The sequence below is a fragment of the Trichosurus vulpecula genome, chromosome 1 (genome assembly GCF_011100635.1).
Source record: "Trichosurus vulpecula isolate mTriVul1 chromosome 1, mTriVul1.pri, whole genome shotgun sequence".
NCBI classification, from domain to species: Eukaryota; Metazoa; Chordata; class Mammalia; order Diprotodontia; family Phalangeridae; genus Trichosurus; species Trichosurus vulpecula.
The window spans coordinates 363,641,199-363,664,525 of NC_050573.1; the positions used below are offsets into that span (position 1 = coordinate 363,641,199).

Consider the following 23,327-nt stretch of genomic DNA (forward strand, 5'->3'; position numbering starts at 1 on the left):
ACTTACCTACCAGTAGTTGAAACTTAAGTCTTGGCCCATAATTTGCTGAAGAGCAGAAACAAATATTTTAAATGTTTCCAAAAGTTTTCTTCAGCCTGTGCAGATGTCTTTAGACCATGCACACATTGTGACCAAACCACTTTCATTCAAACCATTCTACCAGGTGTCAAGATGGTTCAAGGAAAGTGTTTCATAATGTGGCTTGACAATAACACAAAGAAAATCCATTAAAATCATTTTTTCAGGGTGAACCCCCGAAACAAGTCCCACCTGCTAGCAACTTCACTGCTACTGAGTCTCACTGCCTCACAGAACCAAAACATCCAGATGAAAATCCATTTGATCATCTGGATGTTTTGACTCTGTGGTGCCAAATATTCAGTTTGTTAGAAACATCTGGGTGTTTGGACTAATTTTTCCATTTTCATCCAGATGTTTGGTGCTATCTATATGCAGCTAAAGTATCTGGATTTATTCATACAAATTCCAGAAATAAGGAGCAAGAAAAAAGAGTATGCAGTGTATGTTTGTGTGTGTGTGTTGGGGGTAGGAAAAGAGAATGCATGAGAGAAAAGCACTAGCAAAAAAGAAAGTTCATTTTGCCATGTAAAACATTGCATTGGAAATCTCATCATGGAACTTTTTACACCTCTTTAAAAATGCTAACTTAGGCCAAATGATATGAATCAATGAGAATCCATATGTCAGTTCAAAAACACCATTCCTGGTTTGCCTTTCTTAATTTTTCTATGATAGATTTTTGCTATGAACCAATTAAAAAATCATCAAATCTCTTTGACTTCATAGCTGTCTTATTTTTTTTTTTGGAAAAAATATTTACCATCCTTTTTAAGACTTTTTAAGACTTGACATGGATGATTTTAGTTGAGGCATTTACCTTTTCATTTCAAGGTTTAAATGGACAAAATTGAAATATGATCAGTTTTTAAGCCTATCTCTGGGAATTCTTTAAAAAAAAAAGGAAAACTGTGATAGACCAAACATACATGAAGGAAAAATTTATTTATGGATCATAAATATATTTCCTAAATGAAGAGCAAAAAATAAAAAACCACACCTCACAAAGCATATGTTCTTACTATTTTCTTTTTTCCATTCTTGTCCTGATTTCTTTCTCTTTTTCCTACATGCCCCTTTCTGGTCTTACCTAGAGTGCTGTCTATGTTCAGAACTATGAAGATCTTAGACAAACAGTGAGTGGAAGAAACATCAGTCTAGGAACCATAAGGCCCTGTTGCTAGCCACAACTCTTGTTTCTGACTATATAACAACTGTGAGCGAGTCACTGCTTTCTCATCCGTAGAATGAGAGGGTTGGGGGCTAGATGCTACTAGCTCAGGTCTTGTTTAGTTGTTTCAGTCATGTCTGACTCTTCTCAACCCCATTTGGGGTTTTCCTAGCAAAGATACTGAAGTGATTTGCCATTTCCTTCTCCAGCTCATTTTACAGATGAGGAAACTGAGGTAAGTAGTGTTAAATGACTTGCTCGGGGTCACATAGCTAGTAAGCATCTGAGGCCAAATTTGAACTCACACCTTCCTGACTCTAAGCCTGATTCTTTTATCTGCTGCGCCACCCAGCTAAGGTTTCCTCAGCTCTAAATCTCTGCTTCTAAGTTATTCAGGATTATTGTAAAACGAAAGTCCAAAAAATGAAGAAATAACTCCACCAAATACATGTGTATCCAGAGATGTAACTATGGTAGGGTGACTGGGGCTTTGCTCCCAGTTTTCCAGGCTATAGCTACAGTGTGCTTTTTCCCTGTAACACCCCTACAGCCTACTGCCTCCACACTTTGCAAGACAATCCACCAGTCCTGTGACAGAACTGCCCTCTCTACTCACGTGGGCCCAGACCAACACCCACTGAGTCCTATTGCCACAGCCTCCCTCTCTTGGGGCTCATCTTTTGCCCCACTGGACCTTCACCCTCAGAAGCAGAGGGAGACCAAGTGCTCTCAGCCATGCCAGAAGGACATGGGCCCAACTCTGGCGAACAGGCCCCCTCCTCTTGATGTTAAAGCACTTAGTCAAAATCTCAGTCAAACCATGTCATGCTGCCAGGCCTGGGAACCCACACCATGCCTTTCATCGGGGGTGCTGCGACAGCCCCCCTCAGCAGTAGTTTTCTGGGTTCTGTAGCTGTGGGGCTGTCTCCCTTCCCACACTCTGGACGGTAGCCTGGGACCCATTGGTCTGTGGGACCTTGTGACCCAAGATCTGAGTCTTCCCTCCTCCATCCACAAATGAATTTTCCCCAGGCATCAGAAACACTAGCTACGGAGGGCTCTCTCTGTGTTTGCACTGCTTCTCTGTTGTTGTCTCTCTGATGCGCATGTTGCTACAACAGCACAATACTGATGAGACATTTGTGAGAAAACACCATAAACAGCAAACGCGTCTTCAGCTTCTAGCAGAACGAAAATAGAAGGAAGGCATTGCTGTTTCTGCCACACTCTAAGTAGAAAATAGACTGTGTTGTTTTCTCTTTCCAGAAAATTCTCACCATGATTCCCACTGAGGAGGAAAAGCAAAAAATTCAGGAGGCCCAGATGGCCAACCCAGATCTCCCCCTAGGCAGCGCTGAACAGTTCCTCCTCACGCTTTCCTCCATCAGTGAACTGTCTGCCAGACTCCAACTCTGGGCTTTCAAAATGGACTACGAAATCATTGAAAAGGTAAACAGTAAGTGGTGGGGGGAGGGGAGGAAGAGGCCACACACAGCCACTGTTCCTGAGAAATTAGCTCTTCTCATGAGAGAATTGTTATTCTTGAGATTTTGGCTTGATGAGTACTTTGACAAAATTGGAAAAATTAATGTTCATTGTGTCAAGTACTGGACAGGAGTCAGTAATCCCCAGTGTTATGTGTTCCAATGATGCACGCTGGGCTGTTGTCTCTGGGGAAGAAAGTGGAGACAAGTATACCTAAAAATAGACCACCATAATAGTATAGATAAGAGACTGGCAAACTATGGCCCACGAGCCTATGTAAAATCATAAAAAATCGTTCTTAGCTCTCAGGCCATACAACAATAGGTGGCAGACTGGCTAAGACAATAGTTTGCCAACTCTTGGTCCAGGTGGATAGAAATAAAGGCATATGGGAAGTCAGTGGCCATGAGACTATAGAGGATGGGGTAGAATTGAGAGACACTTTGGAAATGACTTCTACAAGAAAGATGTGGTGACTGATTGGTAATGGGAACAAGCAGAGAAGAAAAAATCAAAGATGACAGACATGGGGCAGATTGGGTGAATACTCCCAGGGACAGTAGAAATAGTGAAATCAGGAGGGACACTGTATGTTGAGGTGGAGGGTAGAATAATGAGGTAGAAATATCCCATCGGTACCTGGAGCTGTGGATCTCAAGAAGAAAAGACAGGTTAGGGTGGGAGCTATAGATTTAGGAGTCATCTGAATAGAGGTAGTGGTTAGAGGCATGGGAATGAATCAGAATGCCAAGTGAGAGAGCATAGAGATAAAAGAAAACAAAACCAGACAGACCCCTGGAAAGTGCCTTATTAAGGAATTGTAGGGAGGGTAAGCAGCCAGTGAAGGAGACAGAGAAGATGTTACAGAGACATAGGAAGAGAATCAGGAAAATTTAGTATGTCTGAAGCCAAGTATAGTAAAGGGGTGGCCAACAGTGTCCAGAGGGGTTAGAGGGTGAAGCCTGAAGAAAAAAGCCCATGAGCCAATCTGCCTCTAAGCACCTAAGAGAAAGGTAGACGATCTAGAAAAGAAATTCTGTGCGGGTGCCAACCTGCTTTGAGCACAGCTTCCACAACTGAGGGTAGAGCTCTGCCAAGCACACAGTACCTTCCCTGTCCTTGGCCCCAGCCTTCAGAGAGGCCAGCTCTGCTATCAAAACCATGAAGACAGGAAAAGCTCCATATTTTAAGGTGTAGAACAGCCAAATATCTTCAGACAAGAAGGGAGGGACTGTCCAGTGACCAGCCTAGATAAAGTCTCTCTGAAGGAGAAGGCTGGAAGAACAATCCTAAGTTTCTAAATGTTTGTTATTATTCACCTTAAAGAAAGAAGGCTAAAATGCTGATGGGGGCAACTCTTACAACAAACAGTAGTTGGTCTCCAGGGCCACTTCTGTCTCTAAAATTCTCTGTTCTGTGCTCTGGGGCTGTAGTTCACCGCTGGCAAAAGGCTGGCCACAATTCTTTCAGAAGGGCAACTGAACTGTCCATGTTATGAATTGGACACTTCTAGAATTTACTGCAATTCAATTTAACCAATAATCAAATAAGCGAAAGATCAACATCGATCATACAACAACAAAAATAACTTCACAAGAATAAGATGGTAGAGGGGCAGCTAGGTGGTACAGTGAGTAGAGCACCAGCTCTGGAGTCAGGAGGACCTGAGTTCAGATCTGGCCTCAGACACTTGACACGCTTACTAGCTGTGTGACCTTGGGCAAGTCACTTAACCCCAATTGCCCTGCCTTCCCCCCTCCAAAAAAAAAAACAGAATAAGATGGTGGAATAGTGGTTAGATAGCAGTTAAATAAAGAAAAATCAGGATGTTTTAATGAACTGCAAGTTTAGCAGTGTGATGTGGCAACCAAAAAGGCTAGTAAAAATTTGGGCTCCACTAAGAGCTTCCAGGAAGAGGGAGGTGCATAAGATATAAAAAGGGTGTTGTGTTCAGTTATTGGAGCCACAGTTTAACAAGGACATTGAGAAGCTGGAGAGGGTATAGAAAAGGACAGCTAATGTGGTGAAGGGTTTTTGAGTCCATGTCATATGAGGAACAATTGAAGGAACCGACCACGTTTAACTTGGAAAAGAGAAAATTCAAGTGAGACCTGATGATAGCCATTGTCAAGTGTTTGAAGGACTGTAATGTGGGGGAAATACTGTACCTCTTCCATTTGGCCCCAGTGGGTGAAAAGTTGCAAAGAGACCAAGCAATCTAGGCTTGATGTCAGGAAAAACTTCCTAACAATTAAAACTGTCCCAAAGTGGAATGGCCTGCCTTGAGACATGGATGGTTCCCCTTCCGTAGAGGTCTTCAGACAGAGGCTGTATGATCACTTGTTGGGTATGTTACAGGGAAGATTCCTTTCACGTGGGGTTTAGACTAGATGATCACTAAGATCCCTTCTAACTTTCAAATTTTATGATTCTATAGAACATATATTGAGTTCTTAGTACTACTTTATTATGTGCTTAACAGGATGCCAAGAAGTATGAGATAAGGGCCCCTTCGATCTGGTTGCCCTCTTGTGGACATTCTCTGTCTTACAGTTTGTTTGGGAAGAAATGACACATTTCAATAAGACAACCAGCACATATGCACACACAATTAATAATGCATAGAAAGCACGTAACGAGTTACAGACAATAAATTCCCAAGGAGTTCCAAAGAAGGAGCAAGCCTTGTGGGTGGGGGAGGTCAGGATAGACTTATGGATGTACTGGAACTTGAAGAATGGGTAAGATTTGGAGAAGAGGAAATGGAAAGGCACACCAAGCATGGGGGTAAACAAAAAGGCAAAGACAGGACCGTGTGTGCTTGAAAGAGAGTGTGCGTAAACTGAATAGACTGGCCTGACTAAAACAAGGGGTTTAGGTCATCCCCTGGGTCTGAAATATACACATTCTTCACTTCCACCTTTGAGAACCCTTCTCTTCCTGAAGAGCTTGGCCCGGGTACCTTCTTCCTCCTCAGATACCATGATTACTACTCCCTCCCCCATCCCTGCCCCTGGTGAAGACCTTCTCTAACTCATAAAAGTTCCCTTAGTGGACTTTGGATCTCTCCTTTACCTTTATCACACTCTACCAGGTAGATGTCATATCCCCTCTCAGGGCAATATAAGTTCCTTGAGGACCAATTGTCAATTTTTTATTGCTGTGGCTAACAGAGTATATGAATGCTTAATGAATGTTTGTTGTTGAATTTGTGTGGTGTGCCATGAAATATGAGATTTTGGAGGTAGGGAAAGCCCAGATTTGGGAGGGCCTTGATTGCCAGGTCTAAAAAATTGGAAGTAAAGAACCTTTGAAGATTATTAAGTAGAGGAATAAAATGATGAAGTCCGGCAGCATAGGGAGGATGGACTTAAAAGGAAAGACTAGAAACAAGGGCACCAGCTAGGAGCAAGTAGTTGTATTGGTTCAGGTAACAGCCGGCCTGATTCTTGTCCTGAATCTTCCATTGGAATTATTCTTAAGAGAGAGAACTGAAGGTCCAAGGAGATAAATAAACGACCGGTTCAGTGTCACGCAACTACTTTGTAGCACCCCTAGGGCCAGGATCCAGATCTTCTGACCCCACATCTAATGTTCTTTCCAATACATGATGCTATTTCTCAAATTCACAAGGGACCCTCAAGGCTATAATTACTCTTTGCAGAGGCAGTCTACAGCGAAACATATGCTTAAGCAAATATAATCCCAAGTGGCTCTATCTGTAAACACCATCCTCCCAGCTATCCATGTCAGTGACATTCTAAAGGAACAAAGCCATTTTGATGTCTTGTTTTGCTCGTTAAAAGTGGATTCTTCCTTTAATCCTCCTGGGTCATCTTAATGTAATTAATTTACATAAAAATGTATCTGTCCTGAACCCAAAAACCTGGAAACCTTATGGCAAGCTGGTGTACAATGGAGCTTGCCAAAGAGCTTTTAGTCTGATAGTTGCTGCCAAAGCACAGCCCTGTGGTCCATTCCTCCCACTGGCACACAGGGCTATTGGGGGGAAAGAGGGAGCAGGGTGGGTGACTCCAGGAAGTGACATAAGAATGTTTCTCAGACTTGAGTATTGCCAGTAGAGGGAGCTCTAATCACTGCTGGTTTGTGCAGCCCACAGACTTCCTCTTCCTACAACAGAAATTAGGACTGTCTGATGAAAATATCTATTCGAAAATCCAGTCCATTCTTCACAAATCTACATAAATTTGTGGGATTGGGCCAGCCTTAGACATAAACAGAGTACAGTTCTACCTAAGAAGTGGTATTTGAGGGGCACTGAATAGACCTCTCTTTGCAACATATCACTACTCTAGCTGTCTAGGTTTGGTTCATGTCTGAAACTTTGTGCTCAGGTCTGGGTGGCATATTTTAATCAATGAATCAATGAATACTTATTAAATGCCTTCTCTGTACTAGGCACTGGGCTAGAAGGTAGAGATATAAAGTAAAAAAAAATTGAAAGTTTCTGCCCTCCAAATGCTTACATTCTATATTAAGAGTTTATATTTGACCTATCTTCATTCTATCTTTAGCTGAGTCATGTAAAGAATGATTGAGGTCATTTCAATGGAAAGTGCTATGGGGAATAAGAAGACTTAGGGAAAATACAATAGTCATCCTTAAGTATTTAAAGTGCTTTCATATGGAAGAGGGAATAGGCATATTCTTCATAGATCGAAACGGCAAAGCCGGGACCAGTGAGTGGAAGTTACAGGAGGTAGGTTTTAACTTCGTTGAAGGAAGGGTCTATACGACCAAACAGATGAACAGATGAGCTCTGTCACTAGAATCATTCAATCTGGAGTTAGATGAACTTGTCTAGGGGATATTATGGGAGGAATTGTTGTTTAAGGTGGGAGGTGAGACTCAGCGGCTACTGAGGTACCACATATCTCTAAAATTGAAGGAAATATTCTCCTTACAAGCCTACTTACAGTAATAATGTGGATAAAATTGCATTTCAGCCTATTTCCCATCTGAATTATCACATTTAAATAACTTCTTTTTGAGGGGAATAGGCATGTTAAGGGGTAGACTTGTCATTGCATTAGTATTGGGAACTCCCAGTCAGATAACTCCTTATACCAACACAGAGTTGTACCTTTGGTACAACTTAGAGGGATGCTTAGGGCACTGAGAGATTAAGTTACTTGGTCAGGCTCACACAGCCAGTATAGGTCAGAGGTGGAGCCTGAACCCAGGCCTTTTTGACTCCAAGAGAGAGTTCCATATTCACTAATTCAGTTTCTCAATCTACTGAGTTCCCATGACCTACTTTTCCACGTCACCTTAGCCACACACAGAAGAAGCCATACTCTTGCTTTTGCCATCAGCCACAAATGTTCTCCTTCCATGTTTGTGAACTATACCATCGCTTTATCTGATCCTGATATTTTATCATTCCATGTTTCTCTGTTTCAGGACTCACTTGATCTCTAATCCAGCACTTTCCCAGGCTGTCGCCCTTGTTGCACTCTCTTCTTTTACCCATCTTGACCCCTTGGTCAAGGATTTGGTCAGATCCTTTTTTTCCTTGTCTTATCACTAGTCACATTTTACCAAGTCAGAGTCTAGATTTCTCCCTGCCATCTACCTGCTTTGTTCCTCCCCATGAGCTGTGGATGAGCCCCACTGGAGAAAATCACAACACCCATGCTGACTGAGTTCACTACAAACGTATGTAATCTCAGCTGGGACCTCACTGGACTAATCTTCTTCAACTCCTCCCTAATCCATTCTCTCACCACAGCAACAGTTCCAAAGCTACTTGTTTCTCTTCGGGCCTCCCACAGCTTCTCTTCCTAATCTCTGCTGAGCACATCATCTCATATTTCAGTGAAAAGCTCGAGGCCATCTGCTGAGAGCTTCATGTTCTCCCCTCTCACCTCACATTCTTCTGACTTTACCCCACATTATCTCCTCCTTAATTGATGATAAAGTGGCCTTTCTCCTTGCCAAGGCCAAACCTTCTACATGAACTTTGAACCTTCCTATCACCCTCTCCTATCTTCAACAACAAATTTCCTGTCATCATTCTAATTCTCTAAACTTTAGTCTCCTTATCCGCTTTTGCCTTCAAGTCTGCCATTGTCTCCCTCATCCTTTAAAAAAAAAAAACCAAACCTTCACTTGATGCTACTCTCCCCACTAACAATCACCTTATTTCTCTCTTCCTCTTCTCAGCAAAAGCCCCTGAAAAGTCTTTTTATTCAGTGCCTCCCCTTCCCCTTCACAGTCTTTCAAACTTTCTGAAGTTTGACTTCTGATCTCATCAATTCAAATAAACCTGTAGTCTCCAGAATTACCAAGGATGTCTTCATTGCCCCATCTAAATGGCCTTTTCTCAAAGCTCAGCTTTCTTGATCTCTTTGCAGCCTTTGATACTGTTGATCACCTCCTTCTGGATAGTCTCACCTCTCTGAAGTTTTCATGACACTGCTCTTTTGGGGTTCTCCTACCTGTCCAGTTACTCCTCCTGAGTCTTTGCTTGGTCTTTATCCACATCTGCCCACTAACTCTCTAAAGCACTATCCTGGGCCCTGTTCTCTTTTCTCTATATCCTATTTCTTTTGGTTCTCATCAGAACCTATGTGTTCAATTATCGTCTCAATGCACAATTTTCCCCAGATTATATACAGTCCTGGTTTCTCTCCGTTGCTCCAGCCCCATATCACAAACTGCTTCTTGGACATTTTTAACTGAATTCCCTATGGACATTTCAGACTTAACATATCCAGAAGAGAACTTATTATCTTTCCTCCCAAACCTTCCCTTCTCTCAAATTACTACCTGGGGCATGACCATCCTCCCAGCTTTGTCATCCCCAACTCCTCACTCTTAACCTCCATCCCAGTCAATTGTCAAATCTTGTCATTTCTACTTTTAAAAACTCTGGTCTAGAGATCACCTTTTGTCCATTCACAGCCACCAACCTAGGTCAGGCCCTCATCCCCTCATGCCTAGACTACTTACAATAGCTTTATAATTTCTTTCCTTGATTCGAATCTCTTCCTACTCCATTCTGGACTCCACTCAGCTGCCAAAGTATTTTCCTAAGTATAAGTCAAACCATATCACCTCTTTCCCACACACACCCTCAATAAACTCCAGTGGCTCCTTATTCCATCTAAAATCCAATAAATACTCTTGGTTTTGGCATTTAAAGCTCTTTATAGCCTGGTCCCTTCCTAGTCTATGTGATGTACAAATCAGTCCATACTAGCCCCTTTTCTCTTTCTCACATGTGATGCTCTATCCTCTATTTTCATGCCTTCCTTCTGTCTGTTCCCTGTGCATGGACAGTTCTCCTCCTCACCTCCACGTCCTAGAATCTCTGGCTTCCTTTTAAGATTCAAACATCATCTTTTCCAGGAGACCTTTCCAAGCCTTCTCAGATGGTAGTACCTCCCTCTCTGAGATTGCCTTCCATCTACTTTGTATGTATCTTTGTGTATTTAATTGTGTATGTGTTGTCTTCCTTACTATAATGTGAGCTCCTTTGAGGAAGGGCCTATTTTCTCATTTCTTTGTATCCCAAGAGCTTAACACAGTCCCTGGCACAGAGTAAGCCCTTAATTAATGCATATTGATTAATTGATTAAAGGATCTAAATTAATGAGTTTTACTTAAAGCAAAGATGCTTGAGATCAGCTAACACAAAATGGGAGGTGAACCATGGCACCCAGAACAAGAAAGAAAAAAGGTCAAGGGAGAGGATCAAAATAAATTAAAAGATTAGGGGTGGAGAAAGAAAAAGAGAGGAGGAAGAGAATGAAGGAATGGAAGGAAAGAGAAAGAGAAAGGAAAAGAGGGGAGAAATTGTGAGTGTTGAAGAACAAGCTAATGTTGGTCCTATGGATTAAGTCTGTGGCTGTGAGGGGCAATGAATGTAATGAAGGAATGTCTGCTTGCCATTCATACCCCACCTCATGTACCCCACAACTTTGGTTCTACATACAGTACAAATTCCTGTCATGCAGAGGCATTTGCTTGGACCATTTCTCCTTGGACCAGAGCAAGGTTTATAGAACCAATGTGTGTCCCCTTATGACACTTTTAGGTGCCCAAAAGGAAGTATCCAGGCCTTTGTGACTTATATGTGCCAGAGACAATCAGATTTATTATTAGTTTATAACTTCCAAAGCCTCCCAGTCTGTATGCTCATTCAGTAACCATAACCATAATAGTAATAATGATTGAAAATAGAAATGTTATACATGTATTCCAGTTCTACATTCTTATCTTTCTTTTAACTGGCAGGAGGTGGCTGAACCACTTTTGGACCTGAAGGAAGGAATAGATCAATTGGAAAATAATAAAACCCTGGGATTCATTCTGTCTACTTTGTTAGCCATTGGGAACTTCCTCAATGGTTCTAACGTAAGCATCTTATTATCATCTCCCTGCTTTTTTGGTAATAGGAACATTTATTAACAAAGGTTGCAGCTATGATTTCTCATAATGTGCCATTTAACAAACCTCTTAATTTATTATTCAGGGAAATATGGGAGAATTTTTATCCTGAGAATGCATGTAATGAGCAGTCCTAATGTATACCTGCAGCTTTTATGTCAACATATTATCTTGGGAACAACCTGCACATTTTTCTTAATGTATACTGATTACTATCAAAGGGGCATCTCTAGTGCCTTTCTCTTTTCAATTTTTTCCATGCTGAGTGTTCAAAAATGTTTATGCTTACAGAAGGGCCTAGCATTTTTAATTAATTTTTTAAAAATATTAAATGGAAGGAGGTAAAAGAAAAGCTGATAATATGGGACGGAGGATGGAGAGAGAGGCTGCAATAGGCTGCTGGGTAGCAGGGAACCTGAGGGAGGTCATCAAGAGATGAAGGATGATACTGGGGAGGAAACTGGGTCTTCACAGGCACATTTGATTTGCCCTACACTAAAGGCCTTTGGTGAAGGCATAATGAGGAGTTGAAAGGGTCTTTGTACTGTAGAATGGCCATCCCTATAATTCCTAAGGATTGGACAGAGGAGGCCTTCAAACTAGGCACAGTTTCCTACTGCAGCTTCATGTTCCCTTTAGGAGATTGAGTAAAACAAAACAGGTTTAAGCTTATTCCCTTTGTCTTTTCTTGCCAAACAGGCCAAAGCATTTGAGTTGAGCTACCTCGAGAAGGTTCCAGAGGTCAAAGACACTGTGCACAAACAGTCTCTCCTTCACCATGTGTGCACAATGGTGGTGGAAAATTTCCCAGACAGTACAGATCTATATTCCGAGATTGGGGCCATCACTAGGTCAGCCAAGGTATGTCTGTGAACAATGAAACTCTTGCCTTTGCTACAGATGTTTGATCTTAAACAGTCTTCTCCAGAACAAATTCTGAAGTGTTGCTTTCAATCTTTCTACTCCGGTGCCTATTATGAATGTTATTTCCCATCCAGTTCTTCCTAATCAACTTTAAAGTCACTTGCTTTACCTCTGGTTTTCCTTTAGACTGTTTCCCATGGAGGTCTTTAAGACAATTATGCTGCCCCCTCCTGAATTTTACTTGATGCTTTGGCACAATAACAATACTCTGAGAAAATCCCAGAGTTTGATTTATTGGTAAACAGAATGAATTGCCATCTCCTTGATTCAACTGTTTCCTGCATTGGGGCAGATCGTGACCATCCCTGCCTGACCATCATGCACAGCTCTTGTCAATGTCCTTCTGTAAGTTCACCATAAAAGGAAAGGGAGAAAAGGAAAAACATCTAATGAGTTTAAGGTGCTCCTTGATTTCTCCTGACATTAAGAAAATACTGGTAGAGCACTCTGACTATTCGCCCATCATCCCTCACTCTTGTTATGTGACCAGCCCATCCTCTCTTCCTATCATACATTTCTCTGATGATATCCTTTACTCCTGTTCTTCCAAGTTTCTCGTTGGTTGCTAGTGGTAACATTGCTTTTGTAAACTGGCTGTCCTTAAGCTTCATGCCAAACACAGGAATTTGTCCCAAGGCATAAAACTAAAAAGAGTAAAGCTGTGTTCTTCTACTTTCCCCCTCCCCAAGCCCCTTTAGTCACATGGGAATAAGAAAATAGCAGGTTCATGGAGTGTGGGATCTGAGAACAGCAGGCCTTTATAGAATGGAGCCATTAGAATGAAGTGTGCCATGAAGGAGGAGAAAGTGAGGAACAAAGTAGGAAAGGAAAGAGGATAAAAAGAGAGACTCGTTTCTCTTTTGAGCACCTGAGTCCTTCATTTTCCTATCACCTTCGGTTGGCTGGTGATAATTCCTACCTTGCTGTTGGAGGTCAGTGCAGTCATGTTGTGTTTTCTGATGGTCTTCACTACATCATTCTGTTTAAAGCAAATGATATCACATATTAAAGCTTTTTGCAAACCATAAGGTGCCATGTAAATGTGAACTTCAAACTATTACACATTCTTCTAACCTATAGTTAGTGAAATGTCACTTTAGAAGAAGAAATTATCTTGCTCTGCTATATGTGGAAGAGTCTGTGACCAGACATTTAGCCCCTTCATCTTGCTGTGCAAAGTTTGAGTTTTGGTAATATTTCTTTCCAGGTATGACAGAAAAAAGGTGACTCCATTCCCTAGGCATCACTTGGAAAATAGTTTTACAGCCAAATTGCCAGGGTCAACATGCATATGAATGATTTTCAAACTCTCATTCCAAGCATTAATCAGAAAATTTTGTTGTTGTTATTGTTTTAACTTTCTAACTGTTTTCTTTATGGGAACTGAACGTTATAGCCCAGGTGGCCCATGTACAGGTTTGGTGGTCATTTGTACCAGAGAGTTTATTAATGTGTCCTTGGTTTTCAGGTTGACTTTGATCAACTTCAAGACAACTTGTGTCAGATGGAACGAAGATGCAAAGCATCCTGGGATCACCTCAAGGCAATCGCCAAACATGAAATGAAACCAGTTCTAAAGCAAAGAATGTCTGAGTTCCTGAAAGATTGTGCAGAAAGAATTATAATTCTGAAGATTGTTCACAGAAGAATAATCAACAGGTAAAAGGGTTGGGATGGACACCAGCAAATATTCTTTAAACTGGAATGTGATGCAGAAGGTTACTAAGATATGTGCTGTAAATTCAAGGCAAAAAGGGCTTTTCATCAATACAGTAGGTTTCTTCTGAGTAAAATAATCATACTATTTCACAGATTCAGAGCATCTTACTGTTGAGTTGGTCCTAGAACCGTCATTGCATGCAGAATCTGGAGTAGGGCTTCTCTGCTCCAGGGCTTCCCTTCTTCCTGAAGAGCAAAAGGGATTTCCAACTTCTTGGTTAATATCTCCACTGTTACTACAGCCTATATTCTGTCTCTGGGGGACAATAACAAAGGCAGAGTTCCTAGGTCTTTCAAAGTTGTTTGTCTTTACACCATTGCTTTTATTCTATAAATTGATCTCCTGGTTCGGCTCACTTCACTCTTGATCATACAAGTCTTTAGAGGGTCCTCTGAAACTATCCCCTTCATTATTTCTTATAGCACAATAGTATTCCGTTATATTTATATACTATAATTTGTTCAGCTATTCCCCAATTGACAGGCATCCCTTACCTTCCAGATTGATGATGAAAAGTGCTTGTCAGTGAGGTGATGGGCTCAAGATGTACAATGAGACTTACATTGTTGGGCATGGCCAATGTGGGAACTTTTTTTAAACTATGCCTACTTCTTACAAGGGTTTTCTTTTTTCTTTCTTTGTCTTTTTTCAGGGGAGAGAGAGTTGGAAGGAAAAGAAACTGTTTATTCAATTAACTGCTTGTTAATTGAAAAAAGTAAAATTTTTAAAGTTTGAAAAAAGGAGCAAGGGCAGAACTGGCAGGATACTTGATTTCATGACCCATTTCAGTCATGAACACCTTTAACAGACCACTGGTTTCTTTACCAGTAAAAGTGTGGTCATAGACACAGAATTCTAGAGCAGGAATGGAGGCTTTGGAGGTTATCTTGTCCAACCTCTCATTTTACAAATGAGGCAGCTGAGGCCCTAGGAAGTAAAGCAAGTCATGCAATACTTAAACGTGGTTAGTGGCAGAGCAATCTTTGCAGAAATCAGACAGTTTTGTCACGTAGACAACATGTACAACTCATATTTTTTTCCTTAGGGGAAAAGGGCATGTTATAGGAGTATAATTTCACAGAGTATATAATTAGATAGAAACATCATACATTTAATATGGCACCATATGTTTTAAATTAGTGATTCTCTAAGCAGCAACTAAAGTGACTCAGAAGCGTCCACGTGTATATAGACGAGGCTTTCAGTGTAGAGATCAAGTTTCCAGTATCACTAAAATGAGCTTTAAAGGAAAGACACAGACTATATGGTTTGGATTATTTTTTTCTTTCCATGGACAAAGCAAACTGAGAGACAGAGACAGACAGACAGACAGAAAACCAAGTTATGGGGCAGTTATTAGCTTCACCTTACCTTATAAACAGCATTTTTAGCATATGACACTAAATACATTATCTCATTTATGTGGCATCATATATGGCATGATATATACTGCTACATACATTATCTTATTTTATCTTTACAATACCCTATGAGACAGTCTGCAAAGATATTATTTTCATTTTATAGATGAAGAAACTGAAGCCTAAGGTCATAGAACTAGTAAGGTGTCAGAACTAAGAATTGAAGGTACATCTTCCGATTCTTATTCCTTGTACCTTTAAAATAATGCTGGTTTCTTGGCTTCACAAAAACATTCCACATATTGGTTTAATTTCACTCCAACCATAAATGGTAGTTTGGTACCTACTACCTGCCAAGTGCTATACTAGATGCCTCGGATACAAAAATACAAACAAAACAGTCCTTGCCTTCAAGAAGCTTACATTCTGCTGAGAAGATAAAGATGATTCTTTTAAGTTATTGACTACCTTGGTGCATTTAAAATACTAGTAAATGCCACCCCCAAAAAACTATTTTAAAATCAACTTTTTAAGAATGTATCTCTTGCTAACAGAGAGGTACTCATGCATGTCTCATACATACATACATACACACACACACACGTATTTTATATATACATGTATGTATATACATATACATGAAATTGTTTTTATTATCCTTAAATATAATAGTAGGTAGAATTAAGATAAAATTAATTTTTTTTGCTTACAAAGGTCAATAATAGTTACATAGATTGTTTTTCTTTTCCTTCTTTCTCTCAATATCTTCCTTTTCTCCATCAGTCCTATCCCTTGTTCTGATGACTAGCAACTGGGCAGAATCCAAAGCTTCCCTCAAAAGTAAAACTGTAGGTGACCAGACGTTTTGCATTAGGTAGGATGACAGTCCTGGATTTTGACTTCCTGTCCTTACTGGTACATCCATCAAAATGTCCCTCATCAACACCATTTCCATCCCACAGGACTATTATTACCCCTTTCTTACTCTTTCTGTCCTCTTTGAGAGTAATATTCGCATGTAGAATTGAAGCTCTTTTATTTCCTATACAGTTGAATCTAGTTCATTCAAATGCCAGTATTCAAAATGTATAAATATTTAAACAAGGGAAGGGAATGGGGAAATAAATAAGCATTTATATAGATTCTACTATGTGCCAAGCACTGTACTGAGCACTTTGGAAATATCTCATTTGATCCTCAAAAATTCTGTGAAGCATTTTCTGTTATTTTCCCCATTTGACAATTGGAGAAACTGAGTGAAACAGAGGTTAAAGGACTTGCTCAGGGTCATACAGCTAGTAAGTATTTGGGTTTAAATTTGAACTCAGATCTTTCTGCTCCAGACCCAGCTCTCTATCCACTGCACCCCCTACCTGCAAAGAGCTAAATCAGTTTATCCATGTATCACCTAGGAGAATGTTCAAACTTAAAAGACTCACCCTCAAATACTTAAGAATCACCATTTACTGCATATTGTTATGCTAATTGCAAATTATTTCTTTTTGTTAAAAGTATGTTCCCCACAGGTTTCTACTAAGTAATGCTTTTTAGCCTTTTTCCAATCACTATATAAATTGAGTCCACAAATGCTTATTTAGTACCTACTATATATGCAAGGCTCCATTCTGGGAATCAAGTGAGATACAGGGATGAATATTGAGCATCTGGTTGGAAAGATGGGTTAGTTAGATCATAGAGGGATATGAGACTATAATCAGAAAGGTTTTTGATTTGGAAGGTTAATCTGACCTGATTTATGATACAGATTGGATTAAAGGGATGAAAGACTGAAGACCAATTAGAAGGCCATTGTCGTCATTCAGATAAGAAACAATGAGAGCCGGGGCAGCTGGGTGATGTGACGCAGTGAGCAGAGCACTGGCCTTGGAGTCAGGAAGACCTGAGTTCAAATCCAGCCTCAGACACTTGACACACTAGTTGTGACCTTGGGCAAGTCACGTAACCCCAATTGCCCTGCCTTCCCCCCTGCAAAAAAACAAAAAACAAAATGAAAAAGAAATGATGAGAGCCTAGACTTAAGTGATGGTATGGATAATGGAAAGGAGAAAATAGATGCGAAAGGCAATGTAGAAAGAGAATCTACAAGGACACTGGATGTAGGGGAGAAAGAAAAGGAAAAAGTAGTAAATGGCACAGAAATTTCCAGCATTTGGTGACTGTAGAAAAGTAGCATTATTAAGAGAAATAAGGGAACTAGCAGAAAAGTTAAGTTTAGAAGAAAAGAAGATACGTTCAGTCTCATATGTATTAAACCTTTCTATTAAACATTTAGAATAAGGGTCAGAATCTCAGGAGATAGATCAGGGCTGGTCTTAGAAGTCTTTCTTGTCTTTTCTAGGTTAGATACCCTAATCCTAAAATCCTTACATCCCCAAAGAACACCTGAGGGATGAATCTTCTCACTGGGTGAGCACAAAGTTTTCCACATTCACATATTTCATCCTACATTGAGATGTCTAGTCATTTTACAGAGATGAAAACACAGGGGCTGACTTATCCCCAACATGTTGCCTTATCAATAAACCTATACTTGGTGAACTCCAATTGGATGTTCTCAAGGTTAGAAAGAAAACAGAAGGGAGCAACAGAGGGAGGCGGAATAGATGGTTCCTCTCTTCACAGTCTTAACCCTATAGTTGACCAGCTTAGGTATATACTTGCTCTCTGCTTCTGACCCCTTGTCTCCCTTGCCTTACTACCATTTACATCCTGTCCATTGTGACCCCTGGATTACCCCCCATTGTCTACTTTCTCTGCTTTTACCCCTGAGCTGCAGAACACTAGAGGAGGAACTCAGATTCCTGTGGTAACTGGACCCACTCCAAATGCATGTTACCTAATCTTAAATGGACCCTCAGTGCTGTATGGCAATATTTTTATTCTTCCCTGATTAACCCTCTTTCTTACCTTCTTCGAAGGCTATTCCAACCTTACCTTCTCTCCTCAAAGCCCTGTTGCCTCTACTACTACCCCCTCTCTTTCAGCTAATGTCCTTCCTCTTATTTCACAAAATAGAGACCACCTACCAAGAATGCCCATGTTTCACCCCACCGCACTAATCAGAACTCCTTACATTTTCACCCATACTTTCCTCCATTTTCCTAAATAAAAATAGAAATTTTTCCACTGAGTTCATTAGGACTATACAATCCATACCCATGATAGAAATTTTCATTCACACACACACGCACACACGCGCGCACACACACACACACACACTGGAATTATTCCAATAGCCATTCTGACCATAAACGTCTAGCCAGACAAATCAATGCTGCCTTTCTACACTAATATGGTCCATGAAGATTAGTAGGTCTGATCCCTACACATTGACACCACAATGGGAATTCATGTGACTTATGGAACCATCTTATTGCTGAGCATATAGCTTAAGCCACATACTAATAGAAAAATTATTGATGGTACTTCTTACTCAAAATTGCTGGTGTGTGGTGGAGGTATTAGAAAAAGAGCAGATGGATCTCTATTAATTAAAAATCAGTAGTCCAAAATATTTTACTTTAAAAAAATAAATAAGCTAGTAATTTGTATCCAGTTTTGGAAGCAAGACATCTATCTCTGTGGATATTTTAGTAAACAGTATTATGATATTTTATATCACTCAGAATCATAGATCTTGAGAGTTGGGTGGGACATCAGTGGCCATTTGTCTATCCTATACCTGAAAAGAATCATGACTACAAAATACCCCAAGTTGGTCATCTAGCCTCTGTTTAAGAACTCCAAGGAAAGAGAATCCACTACCTCTTCTGGTGGCCCAATCCATTTTTGGACAGCTCTAATGGTTAGGAGGAGGCAAGTCCTTATCCCTGTTTGCCTTAATTTCCTCATCTGTAAAATGAGCTGGAGAAGGAAATGACAAACCACTGAAATGTCTCCACCAAGAAAACCCCATGGACAAGCCACTAAAATATCTCTACCAAGAAAACCCCATGGATCCACAGTCATGAAAAGTCAGACAGGACTGAACAACTGAACAATTATTAGGAAGTTAATGATGTCTTTGCACCACCCACTCGGTGCTCCTGCTTCTTCCTTCTGGGGGCCAAATAGATTAACTCCAATATCTCTTCCACATGGGAAGCCTTTACATACTTGAAAACAGTTCTCATGGCCCACCCACCCCTGAGTCTTCCCTTCTGCAGGTTAAACATGTCCTCTTTTTTTTCATCCTCATATGAAAAGGAGTCAAGGCTACCCTGGTTGATCTCCCCCAGATACTCTTCAGGTTATCAATATCCTTCTTAAATTGTATTGACTGAGGTGTAGATTATATAAGAGTCATTCTTTTCCTAAGGACTTCTGAAGCTTTCTAAGCTCACCTCTGTTCCTTTTTTCTCTAGCCCATAGATGCTTTGGCGGGGGCGGGGGGGGGGGTTGTTGTTGTTGTCATTTGGCTTTTGATTTTGGTTTTGTTTTTTGAAGAAGGGTTGATAAATCCTGTAGTCCCATGTTTAGAAGCAGAACCTAAACTCAGTCAATGTATTCACATGTTGATTGATGTTTGTAGATCAGATCTGGAATCTTATTTAGTTAAATCATTTCAACCTTCATAGCCACAATAATAATCACAAATCTGATGTGGGAATGTGCTTTCTCTGCTGAACCTTCTTCATCCTTAACTGCACCAGGCACTTCATTTAGATATACATTTTATTTTAAAATAGAACACACACTGTTGACTAAGATCAGAGTTGTAAACTGAAGGCAAATGAAATGATTTGGCCCTTTTACAGACTCCCGTAAAGTAGGAATTCTTTCCTTCCTGTGTTGCTGAGGTGGCATGGAAAACTTCTATCCTCTTCTCTAAATTTTCCCTAAGTTTAGTCATCCTTTTAAAATGATTTAAGATAAATGAAACTTGTAAATGCATATTTTCAGCATCAAATTTTAAATGTTACTTATATCAGAATTAATGCAGTAATGAAAGTAAAAATGGGGTTCTGGAAATATCACCATCATAAGTCTGAGAAAGTATGCTGGATTTGTCAGTTATTTGCATCTTGTATTTAATCATATCATGCCAATGATGTTTCATTACCCGAAACCTCTGCAATAGCAAAAAAAGATTTGCCAACTGAAGAATGTATTAGGTAAGGAAATGGGAATCCAAATGGGCTGGGCTGGATTTCTTTTTACCTGGAGTTTTTAGAAAAGTGAATCATTTTCTTTACAAAAGAAAAGAGTTTTTTTGTTGTTTTTTGTTTTTTTTTTTTTTTACAAATTACAGATTCCATTCCTTCTTACTGTTTATGGGCCACCCCCCCTACGCGATCCGTGATGTGAACATTAATAAGTTCTGTCGAATCATCAGCGAGTTTGCCCTGGAATATCGCACTACCCGGGAGCGGGCCTTACAGCAGAAACAGAAACGAGCAAACCACAGAGAGAGAAACAAGACCCGAGGGAAAATGATCACTGATGTAAGTGCCAAGAAATCTGCCTCTTGCCAAAGAGTTTGCTTTTGAGTAAAATAAATAAACACAGCTCTCTGAATGCCAAACACAGGAGCCTCACTCTAACATTTGGATTTGAGAGCTTTACCTTAAACCAATATTTATAATAAGATACTTTAGGTAACTAAGCTCCCTCCAAGGTCCAAGACTGCATTCTCGTTACTGCTACCATCTTTGCTCCTCATGTAGGATTACTCACTGTAGTGAATCATCTTAGGGCAAGGATTTTTTTAGCAGTTTAAGATTAATTCACTTAGACAGTATTGTGAGATATAGAATCGTAAAATCTTTGTAATCATGTTGAGCTATTCTATAATCTTTTCTACATCAGTTTTTCCATGTCAGTCTATTTGAATCAGATGAGAAAACATATGTAAAGTTTGCAAAAATTAAAATGTTACATAAATGAATTTTTATCATCGTCACCATCATCATCATCATCACCATCATCATTATTATTAATAGGCTTGACCAGGACAAGCCATCAGGAATAAACTTAAAGGAAATGTCAGAAGGTCATATAATGATTGAAGATAGCAGTTGTGTCTATATTCCATGACAGACTGTCTGGTGTAACGGTCGATTCCTATGACTTAAACTTCAAACAGTGGAGTCCTGTGATCAAGCAAATGGACAGCCTAGTCGTCATTTGAACAACAACAAAATTGTGTCTCATTTATTTTGGTTGTTCAGAAAACAAGTTGAGCTTGGCTCTGCAGGCCACGCAATCAAAACCTAGAAAGCTGGAAAGGATCTTAGAGACCATCAGACTCCCAGCCAAAGTAGGAATCTCCTCCTACAACATCCCAGAGAAAGAGTCATTCAGCTTCTGCTTAAATACTTCAGTGTCTTTGCCAAGAAGCCTACAGGTTGTGTGGCCATAGACTAGTCATTTTTGTAATTGATTCAACTGTAAAATAGGGATGATAGATAGACTAGCTAGGAGGTAAGAGTACTGCAGTTGGACTGTGGATAGACCTGAGTTCAAATATCACCTTAAGTACTTACTAGCTGTGTGATCCAGTTTGTGAATGGAAACGCACATAGGAGACCTGGTCCCAGAGATTCCATTAATTTGTTGCTTGGTTTTGGGCAGGCCATTTCCCCTCTTGTCCCTCCGCTTCCTCTTCTGTAAAATAAGGGGATTGCACCACATGATTCCATTGGTCCCTTCTAGCTCTGAGGGGGCTACGATTTTTTTACAAACCTCAATGGCCCCTGAGAACATGTCTGTTATTTGGCACAGATGGAAAAGATGAGCTCTAGCGTCCATGCAGTATTTTAATAAGAAGGAATAAAAGTTACTTAATATTCTCTATTTAAGAAGTCAGGGAAGTGAACGATGTATTTCAGAAAGAGTTCCATCCAAAATGACTAACTAGATATAACTAGAAAATATGGATCCCTTTTTAATTAAAAGTAGAGTGCCATCATTCTCCTCATCAGTGGGTCTTGAGGTCTTGCTTTTAATTTTTTTCTTTATTTGAAGCTTAGATAGACCTACTTGGGGGTGGGAAAACAACACTTTCCCAGCACTCCAGGGGTTTACATCTGGAGTATCTGCTCTTTTTCTGTGCTCAGTCACATGTGAGCTCATCTCTCTTCTACTTCTGACACCAGAAGCCTATGGTCCAGCACTGTGGTGGCCACATTTTCCATCTCATAGGCCAATAAAGGACATTAACTATTGTGTATTGAAAAAGAGTACTAGATTGGGCATCAGAGGACCTGGATTCCAATCCTAGCTCTCTTTCTGTCTGTATGATCTTGGACAAGTGACTTCATCTTTTGGGGCCTTAGTTTCTTGATCTGTCAAATGAGGAGATTGAAACAGATAACTTTTAAGATTACTTCTGGTTCTGGATTCTGTAATCTCATGATATTATTTTTGCAAAGCCTCATGAAAAGTATATTTTGCTTGCCAGGAATCAGGGCTGTTCCCTCAAATTCAGGATGTAGAGTATGCCTAATGGGTAAGCAGGACATATCAGCAAAGAAATTAAATTATGGGTCATATCTAAAATGGAGCAGGAGGTAGTATTTGAGTCAAACTCTATGGTCTTTTTAGATATAGGAAGGTGTTGCAGTAAATAGAGTGCTTGATCTGGTGTCAGGGAACCTGAATTCAAATCCATATACTTCCTAGCTCTGTGACCCTGGACAAGTCACTCAACGTGTATCTGCTTCAGTTTCTTCTTCTGTAGAGTGGGGCTAATAAAAGTGCCTGCCTTGTAGGGTTGTTGTGAGGATCAAATAAGATAATATTTATGAAGCACTTAGCAAACTTTAAAGTATTTTATAAATGCTAGCCATCATCATCATCATCATTTTTGGCAGAAAAATTTTTAGTGAAAATTTTAAAAATATTTTTGGAGGGCTACCTGCTGTGATGATTAGTAGCCTTCACTTGGCCAAGGCCAATTAGTATTTATTAATCTATATCTGCATTTAGGACATTGATCCTGAGGTAGTTTTGTGTGCCCATTTTTTTTGTGCTTGGAGATTAATTGCATAAAAAGGGAGCAAAGGGCTTTTTTACAGTTTAAATTTTTTTCCTTCCATTTTTATAACTCTAGGCATAAACAAATGATTCCCCTCTGAGGTGATTCTTTATAGGTGCCACTAGTAGACTGGCAAAATCATAAACTGTTAGACCTGGAAGGGACTATAGAGCT

The 23,327-nt window shown here is 40.1% G+C and overlaps 1 protein-coding gene across 6 annotated transcripts in view; it reads left to right on the plus strand.

The window, feature by feature from the left end:
- The window catches only part of FHOD3 (formin homology 2 domain containing 3), a 726,388-nt gene that overhangs the window by 677,487 nt on the left and 25,574 nt on the right, over positions 1–23,327 (plus strand). For all 6 annotated transcript variants that reach the window (XM_036756241.1, XM_036756258.1, XM_036756249.1 and 3 more), the window contains 5 exons: positions 2,516–2,698; positions 10,997–11,116; positions 11,849–12,010; positions 13,542–13,732; positions 20,427–20,619. In XM_036756241.1, coding sequence (XP_036612136.1) covers positions 2,516–2,698; positions 10,997–11,116; positions 11,849–12,010; positions 13,542–13,732; positions 20,427–20,619 — 849 coding nt within the window. The remainder of the gene's footprint in view (positions 1–2,515; positions 2,699–10,996; positions 11,117–11,848; positions 12,011–13,541; positions 13,733–20,426; positions 20,620–23,327) is intronic.